At 40.2% G+C, this 23,821-nt stretch overlaps 1 protein-coding gene across 2 annotated transcripts; it reads left to right on the plus strand.

The window, feature by feature from the left end:
* The first annotated feature begins 3 nt into the window (after window positions 1–3).
* On the plus strand, window positions 4–20,807 carry LOC123948382 (APAF1 interacting protein). Of its 2 annotated transcripts, none has more exons than XM_046015319.1 (7): window positions 4–258; window positions 10,696–10,796; window positions 14,931–14,979; window positions 16,066–16,183; window positions 16,537–16,672; window positions 19,711–19,878; window positions 20,486–20,807. In XM_046015319.1, exons 1-7 carry the CDS (start codon window positions 202–204, stop codon window positions 20,583–20,585), a joined length of 729 nt encoding a protein of 242 aa, XP_045871275.1. In that variant the 5' UTR covers window positions 4–201; the 3' UTR covers window positions 20,586–20,807. The 2 variants fall into 2 exon arrangements, with proteins under 2 accessions (XP_045871275.1, XP_045871276.1); XM_046015320.1 differs by having other exon boundaries at window positions 218–258; window positions 14,781–14,979.
* Window positions 20,808–23,821: the final 3,014 nt, after the last annotated feature.

Consider the following 23,821-nt stretch of genomic DNA (forward strand, 5'->3'; position numbering starts at 1 on the left):
AGGAGGCCGCGCCTCCGGATCTCGCCTCCGCGAGGCCCTCTGAGACCTGCTTTCCGCCTGGTCCGCCCCGCCCTCGGGCTGTCCTCAGCGCCGCCCGTTTGCAGTTGCGGGCTCACCACAGACGGGTCTTCCTTAGCCCAGACTGAGCGCGGGTTCCGAAGCCCGCGAGAATAGGAGGCCGTGGTTCTCCTCATCCGGGCCATGTCGAGCTGTCACGCTCGGGAGGGAGACTGCGGCTCGCTGCGCTGCGGCGCGCAGGTAGGGGCGGGGCCACGGCTGCGGGATTAGCCGGGAGGTGAGGCGCTGGTGGCACGCGGCGGCGGGCGCTCGGAGCGCGGCCCCGCAGGGCCTGGGGCCAGTGCCGACGCGATCCCCGCTCTCCGCCGCTTTGGCTCCCCGGGCCGACCCGAGGCCACGACCCCGCCGTGGTCCCTGCTCTCGGGGCTGGGTTCCGACGGCGGACGCCGGGCGCCGGACACTTTATTTATTTATTTATTTTTAAGATTTTTATTTATTTGACAGATCACAAGTAGGCCGAGAGGCAGGCGGGGGGGGGGGGAAGCAGGCTCCCCGCCAAGCAGAGAGCCCGATGCGGGGATCGATCCCAGGACCCTGAGATCATGACCTGAGCAGAAGGCAGAGGCTTTAACCGACTGAGCCACCCAGGCGCCCCGGCGCCGGACACTTTAAAGGGAAAATAAAGGAGGAGAGCGCCGGGTGTCTTGAGTGTGTTTTGAAACAACTTTGGGGACATACAGGCCAAACAAGGCGACGGGAAACACGAGTGCAAATGGAGCTAAGGCTGTTTGTCCGCGAGCTTATTTTCTGCGCCCTTGGCGACGAGCCGTACGTTTGGCAGGCAGTGGGCGCACTGGAAACGGTGGCCGAATCTGGACTGTGCTCCAGGAGCCAGCGCTTTCCCTCTCTGCCTGACTCAGTTTAGAGTGATTGTGGGATGATCCGAGAAGCTCGCTTTCTTGAGCAGGAGTCATAGGAAAATCCACCCTCGGGCTTTATCTGCTTTTCGTTCACTGGGTATACTCCCCAACAGTTTTATGGAACACCTACGTGCTCAGGGATACGGCAGTGATTAAGACAAATGGCCTGGGGTCTGGAGGAAAACTAGACGGATAAATAATTGCAGTACACCCTGCTTCAGAGGCAGGGAAAGCCTCCCTAAAATTAGCCTCCTTATTCCCCATGTTATTCTTTTTTAGGACTGAAGGTTCCAATTAAAAAGTAATAACACGTGGGAGATTTTATTGCGAAATACTTGTCAATCTCGTATGAGTAACTCACTCCCCAGATGAGCAGAAACGACTGTGAGGATGGAATGCTGGACAGGGAAAATTGAGTGAGAAGGGGGAGGACGTTGGATACAAGTCAGATGGCCAGGCAGGTGTGTGCGGAAAGTGAGGAAAGCAACCTGTTAGAATCGTTGCTAAGACGTTTCAATAACACATATGTTAATGCCCCCAGTAAATAAATCTTGGTGAAATAAAATCTAAATGAGCATCAGGGAGAGCCTTTAATCAAGAGGGATGAGAATAAACGAGAATTCTCAAACCAAACCTGGCAAGTTTAGTTCACTTCATTGCTCATAAAAAATTTGAGCCAACCTTTCAAAATGGAGCTCTTCCGGCTTCTCTTAAAACTTTAGAACTCTGACGGCTCGGGGTCTAAAGCGAGCTGACCGGTGAGTACCACCTAAATGTGCTCACCAGGTTACCATAGCTCCATACTCAACAGTTTTGGATATGCACTTCAGTAAACCACTTCCTGTAAGTCTGGTTCAGGCCATGGGCCACCAGTTTGTAACCTGTGACATAGGACTTTTTTTTTTTTGACAGACAGAGATCACAAGTAGGCAGAGAGGCAGGCAGAGAGAGAGGAGGAAGCAGGCTCCCCGCAGAGCAGAGAGCCTGATGTGGGACTCGATCCCAGCACTCCAGGATCATGACCTGAGCTGAAGGCAGAGGCTTTAACCCACTGAGCCACCCAGGTGCCCCCATAGGACTTTTCTTAATGTAGATGTGATCTTAACCCAGTGTTCATTGAGCAAAGCACTGTGGTAGGTATATTGATATATCAAGAGCATGTTTCCTGTCCTTCAGGAAGCTATGCTTAGCTCGGAAGTAAACCAGGAACTACTTGTATTTTTTAATTATACCTTACCTATCACAGTGTCCTGTATGTCTTAACCCTGAATAATTCTTGTTCTTTGATATTAAGATAACACAAGGTTTTTCAATACCCTTCCCTCTGTTTTCCTTGACCTCATCAGATCTTCACCCTCTCCTCTGCTCTAGCAGCCCATCCCCATGGCCATATCCTTCCCTGCCCAACCACTGCCCCTTTAGCCCATACTTTTTTGGGTGAAGGATTTTTCTTTCTTTACTCATACAGGTCTCTCTGTGTAGCCTCTATCATAGGATCCTCCATCCCGTATTATAAATGATTGCCTTTACTTAAATGTCTTCCACTGAGAACTCCCAAGGGATGGGGGGGAGGGTCACTCAACGATACACATTTGTGTGTCTACAAATATTACTGTGTCCTACTGCGGCTAGCTACTGAGCACCTCATGGTAGTCCCCTGAGGGGCTTCCCTTCACTTTACCTTAAGTGACTATCCCAAAACCTCACCATCTCACCTCGTCCTCTCCTCTAAGCCTGTTTTGAAGAGGACTTTGCCTCCAAAATCACAAAGAAAATGAAGCTATTAGGTTTGAACTTCTTCAATTTCTTCCCATTCCCACCTAGGTTATAATGTAAAGGTTAAGAACAAGACATCCACGTTATAATGTAAGGGTTAAGAATAAGACATCCAGAATCTGACTCCTTGTGCAAATATTGGTTCTGCTAGTTGCCATCCGAGTGCTCTTGGACATTAATCTTTTTAGCATAATACAGTTATTAGGAGTAAGTTAAATTGTGCATATAAAGCCTTTGGTATGTGGTATAAAATAAATACTTGGTGAATGTTAACTATTTTTGTTATTAATTATATTATTACATATTTTCCTGCATCTTTCTTCCTCCTCCTGTCTAAGGTAAATACCTCCCTGGTCTAATTCCAGCTGCTCTGTCTCGACAAAAATTGACCTATTTTAGGCTTTGCGTTCCTATGTCATTAATCTCTCCCTCTTTCCTAATTTTACCTTTTAGCCTGTAAAGAAAACTCTGTATTAACCAGTTTCCTCTTCTGTTTCCCTATCCAGCCTTTCACAGCCACACTATGGAGAGAGTCCTTAGAATTCTCTGCCTCTAAGTTTTATTCACTACTTCATCCACTGAGATCTGGCTTCTACACCCTGTCTATTGAAACAATTCTTATTTAAGGTCATGGTTGACCTAATTTACAAATACAGTTGGCCTACCAAAACCCCAGCCCAAGATGAACCCTACTGACTATCGTTTTTGTTATTGTACTGAGCCACATTCCTAGAGAAAACTACACAACTACACGGACCGGCCTTGCTTCATCTTCAACGTTTCCGCCTCAGATTGGCACTTAACACTGCCCAGCAACCATCCTGGGTTTCCCTAGTACTTTACTGTCCCACTCCCTGAAATTACTAGTTTATACCTTTTCAAGGTATTTATCTTTTATATTATCTTTTTTATCTTTTCAAGCCTCCCATACAGACCCTGTCCTCACATTGTTACTCAGCTGATGGCTTTGTTCATAACGAGAAAATAGAAGACATTGGATATGAACTTACTCACCTTCCTCCCACAAAACCTACTGATCTGTCTAAACATGAACCCATCTTCTCATTTCTCAAGGTGGAAGAAGCCAATCCCTCTACTCAGGATTTCCCTGCACTCTCACATCCAAAAGTTGTTTCTCCCCTTCTCCCTGTCTCTCTGACCATGAATGCCTTCCCTCTCAGCAAGACTGTTCTCATCAGCATGGCTTCCAGGCCCCTTTGTGATATGGCCCCTGCAAACTCATCTGCACTTTCCTTGTCAGTACTCTGCTCTGGCCACCTGGCCTTTTTCCTGTTCCTTAAACATGTCAAGCACTATCTCATTCCACGGCCTTCACATTTGCTGTGTTCTTGGCCTGGAGTGCTTGCTGTTCCCCAACATAAAACCTTGAGTGAGAGGGGCGCCTGGGTGGCTCAGTCCTATAAACATCTGCCTGCTCAGGTCATGATCTCTGGGTCCTGGGATTGATCCCCCCTCAGTGGGGGTCCACTTCTCCCTCTGCCCCTCTCCCCTGCTTCTGTTTGTATGCGCTCTCTATCTCACAAGTAAAACATTTAAGAAAAAAAATCTTGCATGTACAAACACATTCATTACACTGGTTTTTTTTCACACTTTGCAGGCTTTAGATCCTCATGTGCTCAGAGAGGCTATCCTTAACCACCTCAATCAAAGTTGATCTCTGCTATGTTTCTCTAAGTTCCTAGTTTGTTTCCTTCTTCCTATGTAAATTTCTTCAGGGCAGGGACTTTGTCAAGTGTTCATGGCTGAATTGCCAGGAAATGCTCGGCATACTCGGACTGTGCCTCATTAAGACTTAGTTCAACCATCCCCTTCCCTGTGAAGCGTTCCCAGCTCCTGCACCCTCCCACCACTAGCTCTTCCTGCCCACCCCCCACCACCAGTAGCTACCTTGGACTATCTTATATTATGTATTGCATTGTCTTTTCATAACTTCTTTACTAGATTGTGAGCTTCTCAAGAGAAAGGATTTTTATCTTACTCATATTCATTTCTTCAGGGCTTACAGTAAAAATTTGCTGAAAGAATGATTGAGAAGAAGGCTCTATAATACCAAAGGAGAGATACATAGAGCAAATGTCCTGGCACAGGATTAAAGGAGGGAATGATCACTTCCTGCTGGGATGATGAGAGAAGGAATCCCAGGTGAAGGGGGTAGGGAGTCTGGCATAAAGGCCAACAAGCAGAAGTCTGACAGCTCGAGTTGGGATAATTGGAAATCCAGCATGAGCAATAACAGTGCGAAGAAAAAAAGATGCACTTGGTTAGCAAGAAAATATGTCTTAGTTAACTAGTGCTCCATAACAAATACCCCAAAACTTAGGCTTAAAACACAAGCACGCACTGTCTCACAGAGCTGCTGAGGATTAGGAATCCAGGAGCGTTTGGCTCAAGATTCTGGCTCAAGGTTTCTCATATGGTGACCATGAAACCATCTGCTGGAACTGCTGTCCTCTCAAGGCCTGACTGCAGCTGGAGGTCTGCTTCCAAGCTTGCCTGTGTAGTTGTTGGCAGGCCTCCATTCCTCACTGACTTTTGCCCATACACCTCTTCACCACATGACCTTCTGCATAGGCCAAGTACCTTTACTACTTAGCAGCTGGCTCGCTCCCCTGGAGCAAGTGAGCCAAGAGAGAGCAACCAAGCTCAGTGTTTTATAGGCTATTGTCAGAAGTGACCTACCATCTCTTCTGCCCTGCTACTGCAGTCCCTGGTCATGCAGCCCCGCCCCGGTACACGGTGAGAAGGACTGTGCACCAGGGTGTGAATACCAGAAGGCAGGGACCACTGAGATTCATCCTGGAGGCTGACTACCACAACTAGATTGAATACCAACTAAGAGATTTATATAAACATAAACTGAAAGAAAATATTTGAAAAGGTAAATTGGGGTAAGAAAGCAGAAGGACTTAAGTAACAGACCAAGGATGTAGCATTTGAGCTTTCTGTGGTTGGAGAAAAAGGGGTTCAGTGATCAAAGTAGTGTATCCTTTTAGTACCAACAGGAGAGTGGAGGGTAAGCCAGAGAAAAAGGAGTGGAAGGAGAAATTGTAGACAAGGAGACCAAATAGGAAAAGATCACCCTATTCCTCCCCCAAATAGGAGTTCCTGAAAGAGTTTTTTTTTTTTTTTAATATATTATTTATTTAACAGAGAGAGCACAAATAGGCAGAGAGGCAGGTAGAGAGAGAGGAAGGGAAAGCAGGCTCCCGCTGAGCAGAGAGCCCAACGCGGGGCTCGATCCCAGGACCCTGAGATCATGCCCTGAGCTGAAGGCAGAGGTTTAACCCACTGAGCCACCCAGGTGCCCCCTGAAAGAGTTTTTACTCAATTATTGCAAAATAGAAAAATCAGGAAAATCAAAAAGTGAATTTCACAAAATTAATGCATTCAATTTAAAGGACTACCTTTTATTCTGAGATGATCCTACTTTTTTTATGTTAAAAATGCCCTTTCTGGGGCACTTGGGTGGCTCGGTGGGTTAAAGCCTCTGCCTTCGGCTGGGGTCAGGATCTCGGGGTCCTGGGATCGAGCCCCGCATCGGGCTCGCTGGTCGACAGGGAGCCTGCTTCCCTTCCTCTCTTTCTGCCTACTTGTGATGTCTCTCTGTCAAATAAGTAAATAAATAAAATATTTTTTAAAATGCCCTTTCTTTTTGGAGGAGCATGATAATAGATGGTTAAATGAAATAAATGCTATAACTTGGCAACCTGTCAGTCCCTGAAATTTAAACAACAACAAATTGCTGGCCTATCTAGGGAAGTCTGGGAATCAGGGATTCAAGTTATTAACATAAGGAAACTGATACCCAGAAAGTGTCACTGACTTGCCTGAGGGCACTCAGCTAGTGGGAGGTCAAAGCTGAAGCCGGCTTCAGGTCTTCTCATTTCTTCTATTCAGTGTCAGCTGACCTGAAGAAGTATGGTAAAGGCCAAAGGGAGAAATAGGGCTCTGAGGGGAGGTGAAGTTGCAAAGAAAACTCCTATGCACAGAGAGGTGAATGAGACCGAGGGAAAGCAAGCCCAGGGACAGAGAAAATGCTGACAGCTTGGCTCTGCCTGCATCCAGTCCCTGCCTTAGTCCAGTGTCAAGAATTAGAAAAGACTGAAATGAGCAAAAAAAAAAAAAAAAAAATCACTAGGTGTCTTAGGGCCATCTTTGAGCTATTGTGCAGCTCTGTAAACTATAGAATGCCGATCACAGTGCAGGTGATTATTGATCAGAGAAATGTGACCTGTATTCTGGACATTGAATTTGTTGCTGCCTGGGGGATATTGTCCAGTTTTTCCTTATTTGTAAATCAAGGATTCCTGATTATTTTATAAGGATGTGTGTTTTGCATTGTCTTTGGACATCGTTGTATCATCTTTCTGGTTCTGTCATTAGTTGATGGGTTAAATATCTTTGACATGTTGATTTTATAGTTGGGGGAGAGTCCTCCAGGAAAACCTCTGTCCAAGCAGAACATGTCTCTCTTATGCTTAAATTGAAAGAAAAGGTGGAGAGGGGCGGGTTTAGAGTCATTGTTGGCTGGGACCAGGTATCTCAGTGACAGTAGAGCTGATTTCCTTAAAACAACTGGATTGGAAAATTTTTAAAAGTATTGATTCAACCACTTTTTAGGCTTTAATGTTTTTAATATACACAAAATACTGTTAAATCTTTCTCCTTCATGGTATAGGATCTCTACTATAAGAAGCTGATTGTAATCCAACTTTAGAAATGTCTTTCAACATTCTTACTCTAATTGAAAACCAGACATAACAGTAACAGACAAGTAATATTACTGACATTCCAGGGAGAAGTAAATGTTAACCTTTTTCCTTCTTGTCTGTTCTTACTGAAATATATGTTCTAATATTTATTTCCTTACCATTCTGAACAATTTAGATGACTGCATTTTACCCAATATATTTGTTAGTTCCCACTGCTTCATGATTATTTTCCCTGAAATTGTAATTTTGTGGATTTGAACGGTTGAATGAAACTTTATTAACAACAGCTGCCTTATCATTGTTATTCCTGTAGCACAAAGCGGGCTAATTGCTGTACTAACTCAGTACTGGAAAAGACAAAAAGAAAAGGGGAGAGACCCATAATAACAGACCATTTTCTATAATGTTTGCAACTTGCTATGCAAATTGATGGTTTTAAGGATTGGAAGACTGCAGGAGTCTTCTCATTAGCTGTACTTTAATATATAATTAAAATATCATTTGTATCACCAAAAAAGGAAATAGCAAATTATACAGGGCTTGGATAATTCTGGCTAGATTTTGTAAGGATAGATATAAGGAAAAGCAACACAGCATTCTTATTATTTTTAATTCAAGAATTTTTAACACATTAGAATAGGAAAGAAAGTAAAACTTCCAGTTATAAAATAAATAAGTCACAGGGTTGAAAAGTACAATATATGGAATACAGTCGATAATACTGTGATAACATTGTATGGTAACAATGGCAACTATACTTACTGTGGTAAGCATTGGGTAATATATAGAACTGTTAAATACAGTATATTGTACACCTGAACTAACCTAACATTGAAAAAAAAACATGGGAGGGAAACTAACCCTGTGTCACATACTGTCCTGGTGGATGCTTTATCTTCATTATTTTCTCTTTTTAAAAAAAAACTTTTTCGGGGCGCCTGGGTGGCTCAGTGGGTTAAAGCCTCTGCCTTCAGCTCAGGTCATGATCCCAGGGTCCTGGGATCAAGCCCCACATCGGGCTCTCTGCTCAGCAGGGAGCCTGCTTCCTCCTCTCTCTCCCTGCCTGCCTCTCTGACTAGTTGCAATCTCTGTCTATCAAATAAATAAATAAAATCTTAAAAAAAAAAAACAAAAAAAACTTTTTCATCCCATACCTGGAATCCTGTAGCACTATATCTCCTTTTAATCCTCAGAACGCTCTCATTTTATGGATTAAAGTGAAATCCAAAGTCATATAAGCAATAAATGCTATAATGTCAGTTTCACTTTATGTCCATTAACTCCTAAGCCTATGCTATCTCAGAACTTCAAACACTTTTAACATTCCCATGTTCTTAATTTTATATTTTGAAGTCTACTCCATCAAATTATCATTTATACCAAAATACAGTGTATGTGTAAAATATTGACAGTGAATTTTGGAAAACACCATAATTTCCAAAGCCAGTTAAATAGCTGAAAATTTGGTCTGTTCAGTAATTCTCTTTGGACTCAAAGAGGTTTTTCCCCTTTACTCAGTGCCAAGACTTAGCTAGGCAAGCTTCCTTGCTGTGCTTTTGTGCACAAGCACTATGTCTTGTTCACCCTTACCTGGAGGGTGTAGCTCCATGTCTGGTCACACGCCTATGGAGGGATTTTCTATCCGGTACCCCATTCTGAGGCCATCCTAGGTTTTATCTCACATTTCTAGTGGCTTATAGAGCTATCAAAATTGAAGCTTAAGCTCACCAGAGTTCTGCAAATACCTTCAGGGAAATTATGACTTCAGAGCCTCCCTCTCAGGTAGAGTCACCCTGGTTTCTTTTATGGCTACTGTGAAACCTTACTTTCTTGCCAGCCTAGCAATTTGAAATGCTTTAAAAAGGGGCGCCTGGGTGGTTCAGTGGGTTAAGCAAGCCTCTGCTTTCGGCTCAGGTCATGATCTCAGGGTCCTGAGATCAAGCACTGTATCGGGCTCTCTGCTCAGGGAGGAACCTACTCCCCCTTCTCTCTCTGCCTGCCTCTCTGCCTACTTGTGATCTCCCTGCCAAATAAATAAAATCTTAAAAAAAAAAAAAAAGAAATGCTTTTAAAAAAACTTACTTAGCATTTTTAGTTGTTTTCAAGTTAAGGGTTGTATTTCATACTGCAAAAGTAGAATTCATTGTGTTTCTTTATTATTTTCATTTTCTTTAATTTTATCTTTTAAAAACGGGGGAAACATTGATTTTTTTTCCTAAAAAAGTAATCATTAGACTTAATAAAAATAAGCTCTTATTTTAACTAGACTTATTGTGCTGATCATTTCACAATATATACAAATATCTACTCTTCATGTTATCCACTATTATAATGTCAAATGTCAATTCTACTTCAATAAAAATACATAAAGCTTGAAATTTATCCCAGCCTGCAAACATTTGTTCCCAGATACACATACCTTCAGAATGGGCCCAGAAAGTGTTTATGGTGATTGCTTCTTAGTGAGTCCTTTCCATGTTATTTTCTTGACTTTATACTCCATAGTGAGTATTGCTTTTGTAATAAGAGAAAACAGTGTAATCACTGGAAAAAAGATTTTAGAATAAAAATAAAATTGAACCAACACAGAATATGAACACATAGCTGTCATATGTATTTCATGACTTAATTGAGTAAGATGTTTTGTGTAAAAAAATTCGGTAGACAGACAGAAGCATGTTCCTCTCAGCACTAGATTCTGTTTTATTTCAGCCATTGTAGTAGACACTTATATATACTGGGCATCTCCCACCTTGTTATTGCAGCCTGTCCCATGGTGTTGTACTAAATGCTCCTATTCTGAATAATTCCATGTTGCCAAATAACAGCAGGAGATCCACCTTCTAAGCATTAAAAACAAAGCATGTTTTCTAATAGTTTTCTCCCTCGTGGTACCTTCTCTATGGTAGATTTTCTTAAACTTCCTTCAGTCTCTCTCTCTTTTTTTTTTTAAGATTTTATTTATCTATTTGAGAGAGAGCACAAGTGGGGATGGGGGAGGGGCAGAGGGAGAGGGAGAAGCAGACTCCCTGCTGAGCAGTTAGGGGGAACCCACCCTGCCCCTGCCACTTGACAGGGGACTCCTGGACATCCAGGACCCTGGGATCATGACCTGAGCCGAATGCAGACGCTAAACTGACTAAGCCCCCCAGGCACCCCCTTACATAGGCTTCTTAACAGAGTTGTCAGCTAGAAAAGTCACCTGATAATATAATGTCTATTGGAAAAATCATTATCTTCTTTTTAAGGACAAGGAACATCCAAGATACCTGATTCCAGAGCTTTGCAAACAGTTTTACCATTTGGGTTGGGTCACTGGGACTGGAGGAGGAATTAGCTTGAAACATGGGTAAGTTTGGGGCTGATTTCACTTCTGGGAATTATCCATATAAGTAGTCCAGTGAAAAGCCCAATATGTGTTATGTCAAAAGAACACCTGGTGCCAGTTTTATGTGATACTAGAAATATTTTGTTTCTAAATGGAGAAATGAATATTTGCATAACTGAATAGTAAGTGTGCAGAAGTTGTAGAAATAAAAAAATACCTAAGGATTTAAGAACCACAACTTCTAATCAGAATAATTTGGTCCTCAGTCTTTGGAGTACCAAAATTAAATAACATGCTGCCCAGTATGTTTATATGGCTGGAATTAGAAAAGGTCCCGGACCTCTAAGTGAACAGGATTTGTTTTAAAGGTTCAGATACATATTTTAAAAGTCACTTAAATACAGATGACAAGCCATCAAAAATACTAAAAAATACATTTTATTAAGTCACAAGACAGGCAATATGCCTTTCTAAATGCATCGTATGTCATCATCAATGGACAGCACCTGCTGATCTTTGTTGCTCAGAGGACAAAACACGAGGCACTGGCTGAAACAGAAGGAATGAATAGTATTTAATTGTTCATAAGATTTATTCAGTGTCTTTCCTCTAAGAAGAAGAAGTGGTGCATAACCTACTAACGATGAAAATGCAGGTTGTGGAATCTCGTTCTTTTCAGTGTTTTAGAAGAGGATGAATTTTTTTCTCCTGAAATGTTTTAGGAATAATATTGTCTGGAGGCTGAATGTTAAACTAAGTAACTTGATTTATTTCTTTATCCTAATTCACTTTCTTTAGCAAAATTGAGTTACTATAACACTTGTATAATCTCAAATATATATAGTAACACCCCCTAGGAGGCTGCATTTCCTAGAAAGGAATGGAACATAAAACTTAATCAGAACATCTAGAACATCTAGTATCGGCATACTACAAGATGATGCCAGTGAAATTTCACCTGTTTCAAACTGTCAAGTTACTCATAGAATATTAATTGAACTATGGGGCCTTAACTGTCACAGTTACATGTATCGGGATATGCTCTGTCTGGAAGGGTCATGTTCCTCATGGGACATCGCACGTCCCCTGTGCCTCCCCTCTTACCATCACCCCGTGGTGCTCCTGTGTCAGTTCAGCACTTTGCAGGTTTTCAGGTGATTTTGCCAAAACCTCCCAAGTTGACCTGTTCAGAGCAAAGCCCTGTAATAACAATGTTTGTCATTGTTGTTTTCATTTATCCACTCATTTCATGGAGTTCCCAGTAATTTGTTTTCTCAGCTGTATTTATGACAAATTATACTCTAAACATTGCCTTTAGTTAACTGCTTTTTATTCACATATGCAGAAAGTTTATGCGTGTACAAAATAGAGCTTTCTACCCAGCTCACTTACAATAACTGTTTTCTAAGTGGCTTTTTAAAGAAACAGCCACATTTTTTTTTATCATAAAGACATAAAAGACTGTGTTCTTTCTAGAAGAATTTTGTTAACCCATGCACTGAAATTGTGGGTGGTCACTCTAAAACACTCACTGGCACCTTTTAAAATTAAATGGTTTTTATAGCACTACAATCAATTAATGGGGACATTGCATCATCAGCGTAAAATGCTTTGCCCTTAGTTAGATTCTTAATAGGTGAGGAGCTCCTCCTGGAGGTCACGGGTGGAAACAGCCACAATTATATGGCATTGTTTGGAATCTCACTAAATTTGTGCTTTACAAAGTAAGATGGGTAATTTGTAGTAAAACGTCCAGTTTTTTCCCTAATATTTAAATGACTTTATAAGTCCCCATCATTAACTTTATCCACTAAGTTATACCCATGCTGTTAGTAAAACTTCACTTTTCTTTGCCTGAAGCTTAAAGCAAATAAATTTGGAATGAAGGATAAACCCAATAAATAGATTGTGTTTGGGAACATAAAATTATTTACTTGACAAGGTTTGGCCGATATGATCCTAGATTATGCTACTTGTGTGTAGTCTGTGTAATCCCAAAAGATGTATATAAAAGACAGCTTAAGATCCATACGAGTGTCAAATCAGAAGGAGGAAATGGAAGACCAAGAAAATGACAGTAATCATAAGCAATTCCAGGATACTCGGCAGCCGCTGTATTTAGGTTGGGTCACTGTCATTCACATTTAACATTTCCTGTTTTCATGTTATGATATCGTCGTGTGTCAGAGACATAATCCTTGGGCATGTTATTAGAATTAAAATTAATCAACCCATACTGTAGACAAGATAACTGAGGTGTAAGATTTAAATTTTTTTTTAATAACTAGACAATAAATAAAAATAGAAGCAACTGAACACAGATGTATTGGGAACTCTTGAATTTTGTCCCCCTCCTTACTAAATAGTGAAAGAGCAGGGAGTATGGAGAAATAAATTCCAAAACTTAATGCCTTCAAATTCAAAAATGCTTTTCGTTTGCAGCTTATAGCACCAAGTAAAGACTTCACTTTTAGGCCTTGGCGTATTTCCCTCCTAAAATAAAGTCTCTATCATCTTCCTATTTTTATCCTGATAGCTCCTTCTTTATAGGCGTAAATATGTTTTTTCCACAACCTATTTAGCTAATCTTTTAATTACCCAAAGTTGATCAGTCTAAACTGATTTGTTTTCAGAAAGGCAGCAGTAAAAACAGATTCAGATTACCAAATTATTTGATAGCAGAATACCCTGGATTTTCCCACTTTGTAAGTGGATTTTATTTATCAGCAGGCTGTTTTGAACTTTATTTGGGTCTCTTCCCAGGATTGCATAAATTTCTCCCCATAGAAGAAGACTTACCCTACAAATCCACTAACTTCGTACCACACATGGCTCTCGAATTGCTTCCATGTTACCCAAGGACAAAAGATTTGGATCCCTGTTATTTTCAAAGGGCCCTTTTTAACAGTATGACCCCTACCAATTCCACTGATTCTAGAAGAATGCCGCTCCATGTTTTCTTATGGAACAAAGCCTTAAATTGAGCTGTGTTGTGAAAACAAATGATTGAGATAGCTTGCTGTGCTTTGGATTTCTCTCCCATTTTCAGGCATTTATTTTGTAGACCTTAGTTTACAAGTGGACCCTTAAAGGAACTTTCATTTGTGTCAGTTACAAGTCTGTAGGTTTATTAAAAACCCCAACTGGATTGATAGCTTGATTCAATATAGGCCATCATCCTCATTTTCACTAGGACAGTTAATATTCAGTGTCCCTCTATTCATGGCTCAGTGGCAGAAGCTGGAGCAGGCAGGTGCTGGGATTTCCTTCATTTGCATGTACGTGGCAGCTCTTTAATACCCTCTGGCAGGAGCTGAAACTGACAAAGGAGCCAAAGGACCTTGTTGAGGGCAGAGAGAATTTAGCGAAGGTTTTGAAATTGATTTCCCAATCAAATTTGAGAGTACTTTCTGTTAAGTAGAATATATAACATCTCCCTTAGGACCACAACATTCTGTAACAGGAAGATCTCAAGATGTAAGCATGCCTTTTATATTTTTAACTTTCTGCTGTTGTTTTAGCTTTATTACCAAATATTTTCACAAGAAAGATGTGCTTTTCAAATAGGAAGTGTGTGTTCCACCCAGAAAGTAGACCTGTTAATGCTGTAATTTAACAAGCTGTCCAGCAGGGGTCCCCGAACTTCATGTTTTATAAGAAGAGCTTTTGAAGCAATAAAGTTAAACTTGATCCCTTGTAAGACGGAGGTCTGCTCCTCAGGAGCGTACTTTCTTCTGAATGGATTTTATAATAAATACTCCACGTGTAATAAGATAAACTTCTTACTCGAGCTTAAAGATGCTAAAGACTTGTGTTTTTAGAATTGTATTTCCCCTAACCAGTAGTTCTGATCATTGATTTTGCACTGTAAAGAGAAATATATGTGAAAAACTATATCTATTATAATTTTACATATAATATACATATTATATGTATATATATATTTTTTGCTGTGCCACCGGCATTATAAAGACATTACAGTAATTTGATATTCTTTCTATACAGCATATGCCATTAATTAAAATCAAGCAGCTTTCTGTGTGACTTGATGTATAAAGAATATTGATGATTGGACTGCAAGAATACAGTTGTCTTTGGTCAAAAGCAGAACAGTAGAGTTAAATAAATGCCAATTTCTATATTTTGTGTTACCAGCAATGAAATCTACATTGCTCCTTCAGGAGTGCAAAAGGAACGGATTCAGGTATGTTAAAGGGATCCTTCTTAACACCAAATGACTTGTCTTGTTTATTTGACTATTGTTTTGTGAAATGGAATTAATCTCAAAAGAAGTTTTGAAGGGGGTAATATTGTTATAGTTTAAATAATCAATAAACATTTGTTAAGTGACTATTAACAATTTTTTAAGGTGATTAATCTCCATGCAACTAATATGTTTTGAATTCTCATTCAACCTCTAGAGGGCACAAGTGAAGAGCGCAATCTTTACAAAGCGATTCTCATTTTGCAGCATTATACCACCATCTTTATCAGGCTAGTAGGGGAATCACACTGATAGTCTCAAATGGACCAAACTGGCTCATATTTAGCAATAGCCAGGCTATTCCAATCTAAAGTTATAAAACTTTATTTCAAATCTTTGAGAAGTCTCATTCCATACTCATGCTTAGAAGACTCAAAATCTAGTTAGAACAAACATATAGCACTTAACTTCTAGCTAAGGCATAATGCTTCATTAATAAAACATTTAGACTGTAGTTTGTAATAAACCCTGGCAAGTGAAAGTCACAAGTCGGAAGTATGCCTGCCCTACTAGGAAAAATCCATGCATCTGCTTAACTGCTTGAACTTTAAAATAATATGCTTTATTGAGGTGAACATGGTTCTGATCACCAGTGAAGTTTCTCAAGAGATTAGAAATTCTACTCTAGATTTTTCCTCATGTCATGAAATATAAAAAAAGAACTGTAGCCATCTCAGAATGATGACTTCTTTGTATAGCTTCCCTGAAATATAGTTGTGAAATTGCAGAGGAAATCTAAGAAGCTACGTAAATGAAAACAGCAATATCATTACAAACATATGAAAATTTCCACATCAATTGTTTCTTCAAATTCTAAAGGAAGAATTTTAACTCTTGAGAATAGTCATCAGTGGAAACATTTTTTATTTCTCAAAATGACTAAAACATTTTCAAAGAGAAACTGTATATGGATATTTAAAATATAAGTTAAATATGCTTACATATATATTAGCACACACAAGAAAAGGGACACTTCTAACCGATACTGTATAAGCCTTTTTTTCTTTTTCCCTACTCTATAAACAGCCTGAAGATATGTTTGTTTGTGACATCAATGAACAGGACATAAGTGGACCTCCGCCATGTAAGAATCTTAAAAAAAGCCAGTGTACTCCTCTTTTCATGAATGCTTACACGATGAGAGGTAGGCAGAAAATGGTACCATTTTGACTATGATCTCCATGATTATTACAGCTGTACTTCAAACCATCTAAAGCTATTTCTTGAGCCACGTGTAAAGTATTGAGCATTGTCCCAATGTAGATAAAAGTTAAATGCCTTTTGCTTTCCAGCTTCTCTGTTACTATTTCTCTCTTCCTCCCTCCTTCCCTTCCTACCCTCCTGTCTGCTGCCAACTTATGATTCCATGCCAAGAAAAGCAAGTTCAGAATCATATACGAATAAATATATGTGTTGTATATATACATACATAGATATTTCTCTAAAAGGTAGCATTTCGTCTTCACTGGGCATGTGACTTTTTTCTTCCTCCTCCAGGAGCAGGTGCAGTGATTCATACCCACTCAAAAGCTGCAGTCATGGCCACCCTTCTCTTTCCAGGACGAGAGTTTAAAATTACCCATCAAGAGATGATCAAAGGTATAAGGAAATGTACTTCGGGAGGGTATTACAGGTATTTGTTTTCTATTTTTGCTTAAGTAATTTGAAAAGTACTTTTCTGTCTTCTGATAAAGAGGCTGCTGATCTTTTTATGCCTTTAATGAGATATTGTGAGATCTATGTTAAATAAGAGCCCACTTACTATTATACTATTATACAGATCTGTTCTCAGTGACACAAATCAGACACTTCCCCTCCTCCTTCCCTACTCCTGCCCCAACCTTGGTAAATTATTAGCAACATGAATAATGAAACATTTGTCAGAATAAAGTGAAAAACCCTTGGCTGAGCTTTCTGTAGAGATGGAAAGATTATGTTCCAAGTGAAGTCACCCAGAGAGCAAGATCCCCTTACTTTCACTTGGTCTCCAGGAAGCTTCAGCCCTCACTGAAGTTTCTACTTCATCCTGATTTAATTTGGAATTTCCAGAACATTTTAGTATTTATAAACATTGTGCAATTATTTCAATTAAGTAGATCTCTGTATTTTTATAATTTTTCAGAATGGAAAGTGGCATAGATGGTTAAATAGAACCTTCTAGATAAAATCAAATCCACCAGCCCACAAAAATGTAGTAATTATTTGCCAATCTAGAATACAGGGACAGGAAGAAACGTGTTCTCAGTGCTCAGGTACAAGCTAAGCATTTCTTTTGAATGTATTGACATTCTATTTCTGAGCTTATTAATTTGCTAAAGGGCCTGATTCTACCTTATCTTGCTTAGAGGAAGTGGGTGCCAGTTTTTCTAAAGTGTTCTGATGGCAATATCTTATTGTTACTCCATGTCGTAGAATGTACAAGTTTAAACTAGTGTGCCGAGAACTTACTATGATTTGATTTTAGTTAATATTTATTGTATGCCTACAGCATTCCTTGGCACTGTGAAAAAGTTAAATGTTTAAATTATGGAAGTGTACATACTAAAGAAAGTATAGCTCCACATTGCCTTTTCCATTCTGGGTCTTGAAAGAGAAGCATTATGCGTGCTTTTAATTTCCTCAGCATTTGATTGCTTTGGTGAAGAAATAAAATTAGGTCAGAAGGAGGTATAACAGGGTGCCTAGAGGAGCACCACAGTAGAATTCCACAGCCTTTGGAATTCTGTGGGGAAAAGAATGCCATGAATGAAAAGATAACCATTTCTTATGCACCATAACATACACATTTCATATATTATTTTAAATGTTTTGGAACTTAAAGAATACAAACTTTTTTGAAATGTCCTTGGCAATTCTCTTTGAGCCTGGAAATCAGAAACAGGCTCATTATCGGGGCGCCTGGGTGGCTCAGTGGGTTAAGCCTCTGCCTTCAGCTCAGGTCGTGATCTCAGGGTACTGGGATCGAGCCCCGCATCGGGCTCTCTGCTTGGCGGGGAGCCTGCTTCCCCCTTTCTCTCTGCCTGCCTCTCTGCCTACTTGTGATCTTTCTGTCAAATAAATAAATAAAATCTTTAAAAAAAAAAAAAGAAAGAAAAAAGAAACAGGCTCATTATCACCACTCAGGGGGCAGAGATATGTCTTTTTTTTTTTTTTTTCTTTAAGTCCATCTTGAAAAACAAAAACTTTCAAATACATACCTAATTCTCCTCAGGGGAGGTTCCCACATGTAAGTGTAATTGTCCTCTCTCCTGGCAGCAACACGCCTGTGGTAGAGTGAAAAGAACACTGTTTAATGATCAAAGGACCATCCTGGCTCTGTTCCTCATTTAACTCAGAAGAATTAGTGTTCTCTATGTAAAGTAGGTGATTCAGATTGAATTTCAGGTCTTATAGCGCTATAATATTATTTTACCCCCGAAAAGATGTCTGACTATTCAGTATAGGTTCAAGGAAGATATATGTTTGTGATTCTCTTGGCCAAAATTAGGAAATGTTTGGGATTAGCAATTCATTCCTTCCATGTTTAAGAATATTCTTTAATTGGGGGCCGGCCTTAGTGGCTCAGTCAGTTGGGCAGATGCCTTCGGCCCAGGTCATGATCCAGGAGTCCCAGGATCGAGTCGGGCATCGGGCTCTCTGCCCAGTGGGGAGCCTGCTCCCCCCTCCCCTGCCTGCCTCTCTGCCTACTTGTGATCTCTGTCTGTCAAATAAATAAATAAAATCTTTTTTAAAAAGAATATTCTTTTATTACTTCTATTTTACTTAAATGAAATAGTAAACATCTCCTTACATGACAGCTACTTAACCTATTCCTGTCCTAAAGCTGCAGGTTGTGGTAAAACTATACCTAGAACTTGTTTGTTGTTTAGTTTGGCCATTGCAGAGGTAGTGAAAAAGCAGATGTTACATTAACAAGGCAAGAGAAATTCATGTAAAAGGGAAAACATGTCTGAGTTTGACTGGGTATAAACAACCTCAGAGATAGACTTAATTTTATCAGTAACTAAATTATTCACTTAAATATTATCTTACACAAACAGAAAGGAAACACATGTGCCAATTTTATCACATGTATTTCCTGAAAAAAGGTGGAAGCTAAAGAAGTTCTAATGCCACAGACTTGAGACTGTTCTGAAAATATTATCACATCATATTCAGAGTTATTTCCAGAAGATTCTTGCTATCCCAGTGCCACAAACCACACCTGTATTTATTTGCCTGAAACACTTTGGGGTCTTCCAGAGATAAAAGGAATGGATTTTGTATCTTTGGAAAATTCATACTTAATAAGTAGTTAAATTGTTAATCCTTTCTATGCTTCTGGTTATCCAATCTATCATGTCTCATCACCTGTTGAAAATATTATGGTTTTCTCTGCTTCAAGGAAATACATGTATGATCTTGATCATTTCTTTGTTAGGTTTTGGTATCCTGTACAAATTTCTGCCACTTATACTTAGAATAATACCTGCCAAACTCCCAAGGCGTCTTTTGATACAGCTGTTTATGCAAGATATACAGAATAACATGCAACATCTTGTCTGTAATTTGGAATGGCTTTCAGATATAAAGAGAAAGTCTAACTGCTTACTTGAAAAAAAATTATAAACTTAACATACGAATACCTTTATTTGTTTTAATGGGGAAAAAATGGCTTATTTTGTTCTGTAGGTATGATGATATGTTAGTGGTACCCATTATTGAGAACACACCTGAGGAGAAAGACCTCAAAGAACGAATGGCTCGTGCAATAAATGAATACCCCGACTCCTGCGCGGTCCTAGTCAGGCGTCATGGCATGTATGTCTGGGGAGAAACCTGGGAGAAGGCTAAAACCATGTAAGTATCAATCATAGGACATTTGGGACAAGTCACCATACTCGAAATGTGAAAGGGAATGAAGTATGTTTTGTGATCTGAAAGGAACTATGATTTTGTGTGTGTGTATTATTGGTCAGATTGGTTTAAATTTAAGTAACTTACTATTTCTAGATATTTGATTTGTATTATGAAATATTTATTGGACAAGCTGTTATTTGGCAAGGTGCCATCATGCACTTGACAAAGAAGAAGGAAACAGATCTCATTCTCCAAGTTTAAGGCTAGAAGGAAGAATAAAGCTAACCCAAGTTATATAATGATTTCCTACACTTTTTTTCAAAAAGTGACACATGGTAAAAACAACAACAACTTAAATTTATATAAGTAGTATATTTTAAACTCCCTTTATGTCCTGGGAAGCATGTAATATGATTGCATGATTCAGTAGGATTCCTTTCCATGTTTTAATAATGCTGGGGGCAAAGTGAGAAAATTTGGCCTGGAATTGAGGGAAAAAAAATGCACGAGAAACAAGGTTGGCTTTATGGAGAGGAGAAACGTGACTGGTAGGATTGGAGAACTCTCTTTCACTGAGACCTTCAGTTCTTTGCTTTTTCTTTTATAGGTGTGAGTGTTACGACTATTTGTTTGATATTGCCGTATCGATGAAGAGAGTCGGCCTGGATCCTACACAGCTTCCAGTTGGAGAAAATGGAATTGTATAAGCCAAATGAAAGTTTAACGATATACACAAAGTTTATCTTAATTATGACTCAAATGAAACTTGACTATTCTTTTTAATGAATTGAACATTTCTGTGATACTGTTATTTTGTCACTAAGTACAAGATGGCCACCCCGAATCTCTTCTGACATTGGATGATATTTGCTTATATTTTTGTAATTTTAAATAACACTGCAGTGGAATAAAAATTATTTCATAATGAATTTTTTTATGTTTACTTTAAAATCCTAACAACAGAATATTCCCCTCTCAATTAATTCCTTTCTTACATATACTCCCAGAGAATTCCTCTTATTCTTTAAAGTTACTGATAATATAGACATCATGAGAAAATTTCCATTTGTTATGAAATGAGCATTTTTCTTATTTTAGTATTGGCATCGTAACATTGATGTGAGGAGTTAAAATCAAACGCATCTCTTAATATTGATGTCAAAGCAATTTATAGATTGCCCCTCTATGCTGTAGTGCTTCCCTGTGATAAAACAAAAGGCACTCATTTTATATTGGAACCGATTGTGAGGTTCCCATTAACTCCCACTCTCCTAGCCAAACAAAGCCCGACCAAACCAGTGATATAATCAGAAAGTGCTTTCTTTAGGGCAGCCAAAAGCAACATCAGCTTGATCATAAAAGTTTCACTTGGTTAAGGCTCTTTTCAGTTGGGGGAGAAAAATCAATAATGCACCATCTCCACAGTGTGAACCTCATACACCCCCTCTCAGTTTCCTGTCCTCTACCCTTTGAGTTCACTTACCCCAGTTCTTTCACTCCAGCCCTTGGATCATACCCTTTGTCACTACCCAGACCCCGTTCCTGTCCTCACTTCCTCCCTGATGAAGCCCAAGTGGCAGCCCCATATTTGCACCACTTCATGGCAAACATCCTAACCCCGAGTACTGTGCTCCCTCCATGACGCTCACCTGGACAGCCCTCAGTCCTCGTGAAGCCACTTACTTGGCACCTGCACCCACACAGCAAGGCCTGACGGGGGAAAATTACACAACTCTGTTGACTGATCTCATTTCAGAGTTAGGACCACAAATCTCAGGTGGGCATTCAATCCTGCCAAACAAACTTCCTATAATTCCTTAGTAAATTCATTTTCCCAACATCGTGACGGTTTCTCCTCACCCTTGTCTTTCCACAGATCTCCACCATTCCCCCCCCGCCCCGATCCACCACACCAATGACAACCTCTCATACTTGAAGAGATAAAATAGATTCATTGCAAAGAGAACTAACCTTTCCAGCTCCTGTTTCTACCAGTCTTCCTGCCTACAGCCTTCTTTGCCACCTTCCTTGTACAGAGTTGGTTCTAAGGCCAATTCTCCCACTTCTCCCTTGAATCCAATGCCCTCTGACCTTCTCAAGGGCTTTGTTTCTACAAGGATGCCCACATGTATGCCATTTTTCTCTTGTATTGGCATTTTTTCACCCTGTTAGCTGGATCTTTTCTATTAGTATAAAAACCTACTAAAATATCATCTATCTTAAAACACACACACACACACACACACACTTTGCCTTCAACCTTCAGCTCTTTCAGCACCTTCAGAGCAAACATTTCTTAAAGAGTTGTCCACTTTTCTGTCAGCTGTTCTCTCACTTGTTCCTTGACCCACTCCTTCCAATCAGGCCACACCACTCCACCGAAACAGATTTACCAAGAGTAACAACCCCCCCAGTCTCCTTGAATGCTTCTTTTACTTCTTTGCTTAGAATGAAACTTGTCTCTCCCAAAGACACAGTTTCCCCTGAGGCTAGCCTCTCAATTGATGGTAGTTCTCACTTCCTGTACCCTCAGGCGTCGAGTGAGTGAATTCCTTGAACATTAAAAGTCTTTCCCCTTCTCATTCCATTGTACTCAGCAAACCTTTGGTCACAGCTAATTCCAGCTCTTCTGACTCCACACCCACACCTGTGTGCCTTAAGGTGGCTGAAGGAAAACTCATAACCACGTTAAGGTCACAAGGTTGAGTGGGCTTTTTAATGCTGCCTGGGAATTTTACTTCACTACCTCATCCATTCATTCCCTCACTCTCTTGACAAGTGTCTCTGCAAACTTCATATTCACTCTTCATATTCACTCTTGGCTGACGACCCTGAGTGCTATTTCACTGAAAAAATAGAAGCCATCAGGAGAGATCATAGCATAAGGTATAAAGTTATTGAATGACGGTGTTGTACACCTGAAACTAATGTAACATTTTGTGTCAATTATACTTCAATTAAAAAAAAAATAAACAAAAGAGCTTGCATGGGCTTGTACGTCTCTGCCAGAACTCTGATGATGAACTGTCCATGCTTCCCACTAAGGCTAGCCCCTTCATGTAAAGAAATCTCCACCCCCTTCTCATGTAAGGACAATATCCGTGACAGAATTTCCAATTTCCTGAAGTCCTCCCCAACGCAGTTAATGGTAACGCCATCTTTCAAGTTGCTCAATTTCATAATCTTGCTATCACGTTTGGTGGTTTCTTCAACAGGCTATACATCCAGCTAATCAGCAAATCCCATCTGCTTTGGATTCCAAGCCTATCCAGAATCTCTCAACTTCTCACCAGGTTCACTGTTAACCCCCTAGCCCAAGGGCCACCATTTCTCACCTAAACTCTTGCAGTTACCTCTCAAACAACTTCTCCACTTCAGTCTTTGCTCAGCTCCCCACTCCTGTCCCCATTCATTTATCCTCAACACAGCAGCCTGCAGGATCCTGTCAATACGGAAGTCAGCCAGCGTCACTCCTCTGCTCAAAACCCTGGCTTCCGGTCTCACAGTAAAGGCTCCACAGAGCATCCCCTACGCCCCCCCCCCCATTGCCTTATTCAATTTCTCTCCTCCCCACTTACTCTGCTCCAGCCACACTAGTATCCTAGTGAGTCTTTAAACTTTCCAGGCAATTTCTTTGGCAGGTGTTCTTTCCCCCCTTAAATGTTCTCCCTCCAGAACACCTGCATAGCTCATTCATGCCCTTTGCTCAGGGAGGTCTTCAAATTCACCTGTGTGGTTTTCCCTGACCACCCTATTGTAATCGAAACACTTCTCTATTCCCCTCATCCGGAACTCTCTTCTACCTTGTTTTAGTTTTAGTTGTAAAGCCCTTTTAACCAACTAGCGTGCTATTGTGAAAATTAGTAAGGGGGATAAATAAAGTCAGGAGCTTTCCACAGGGCAAGTGATCACACCTACCACTCAGTAGTCAACTGCAGACCCA

The sequence above is a fragment of the Meles meles genome, chromosome 8, assembly GCF_922984935.1.
Source record: "Meles meles chromosome 8, mMelMel3.1 paternal haplotype, whole genome shotgun sequence".
NCBI lineage: Eukaryota > Metazoa > Chordata > Mammalia > Carnivora > Mustelidae > Meles > Meles meles.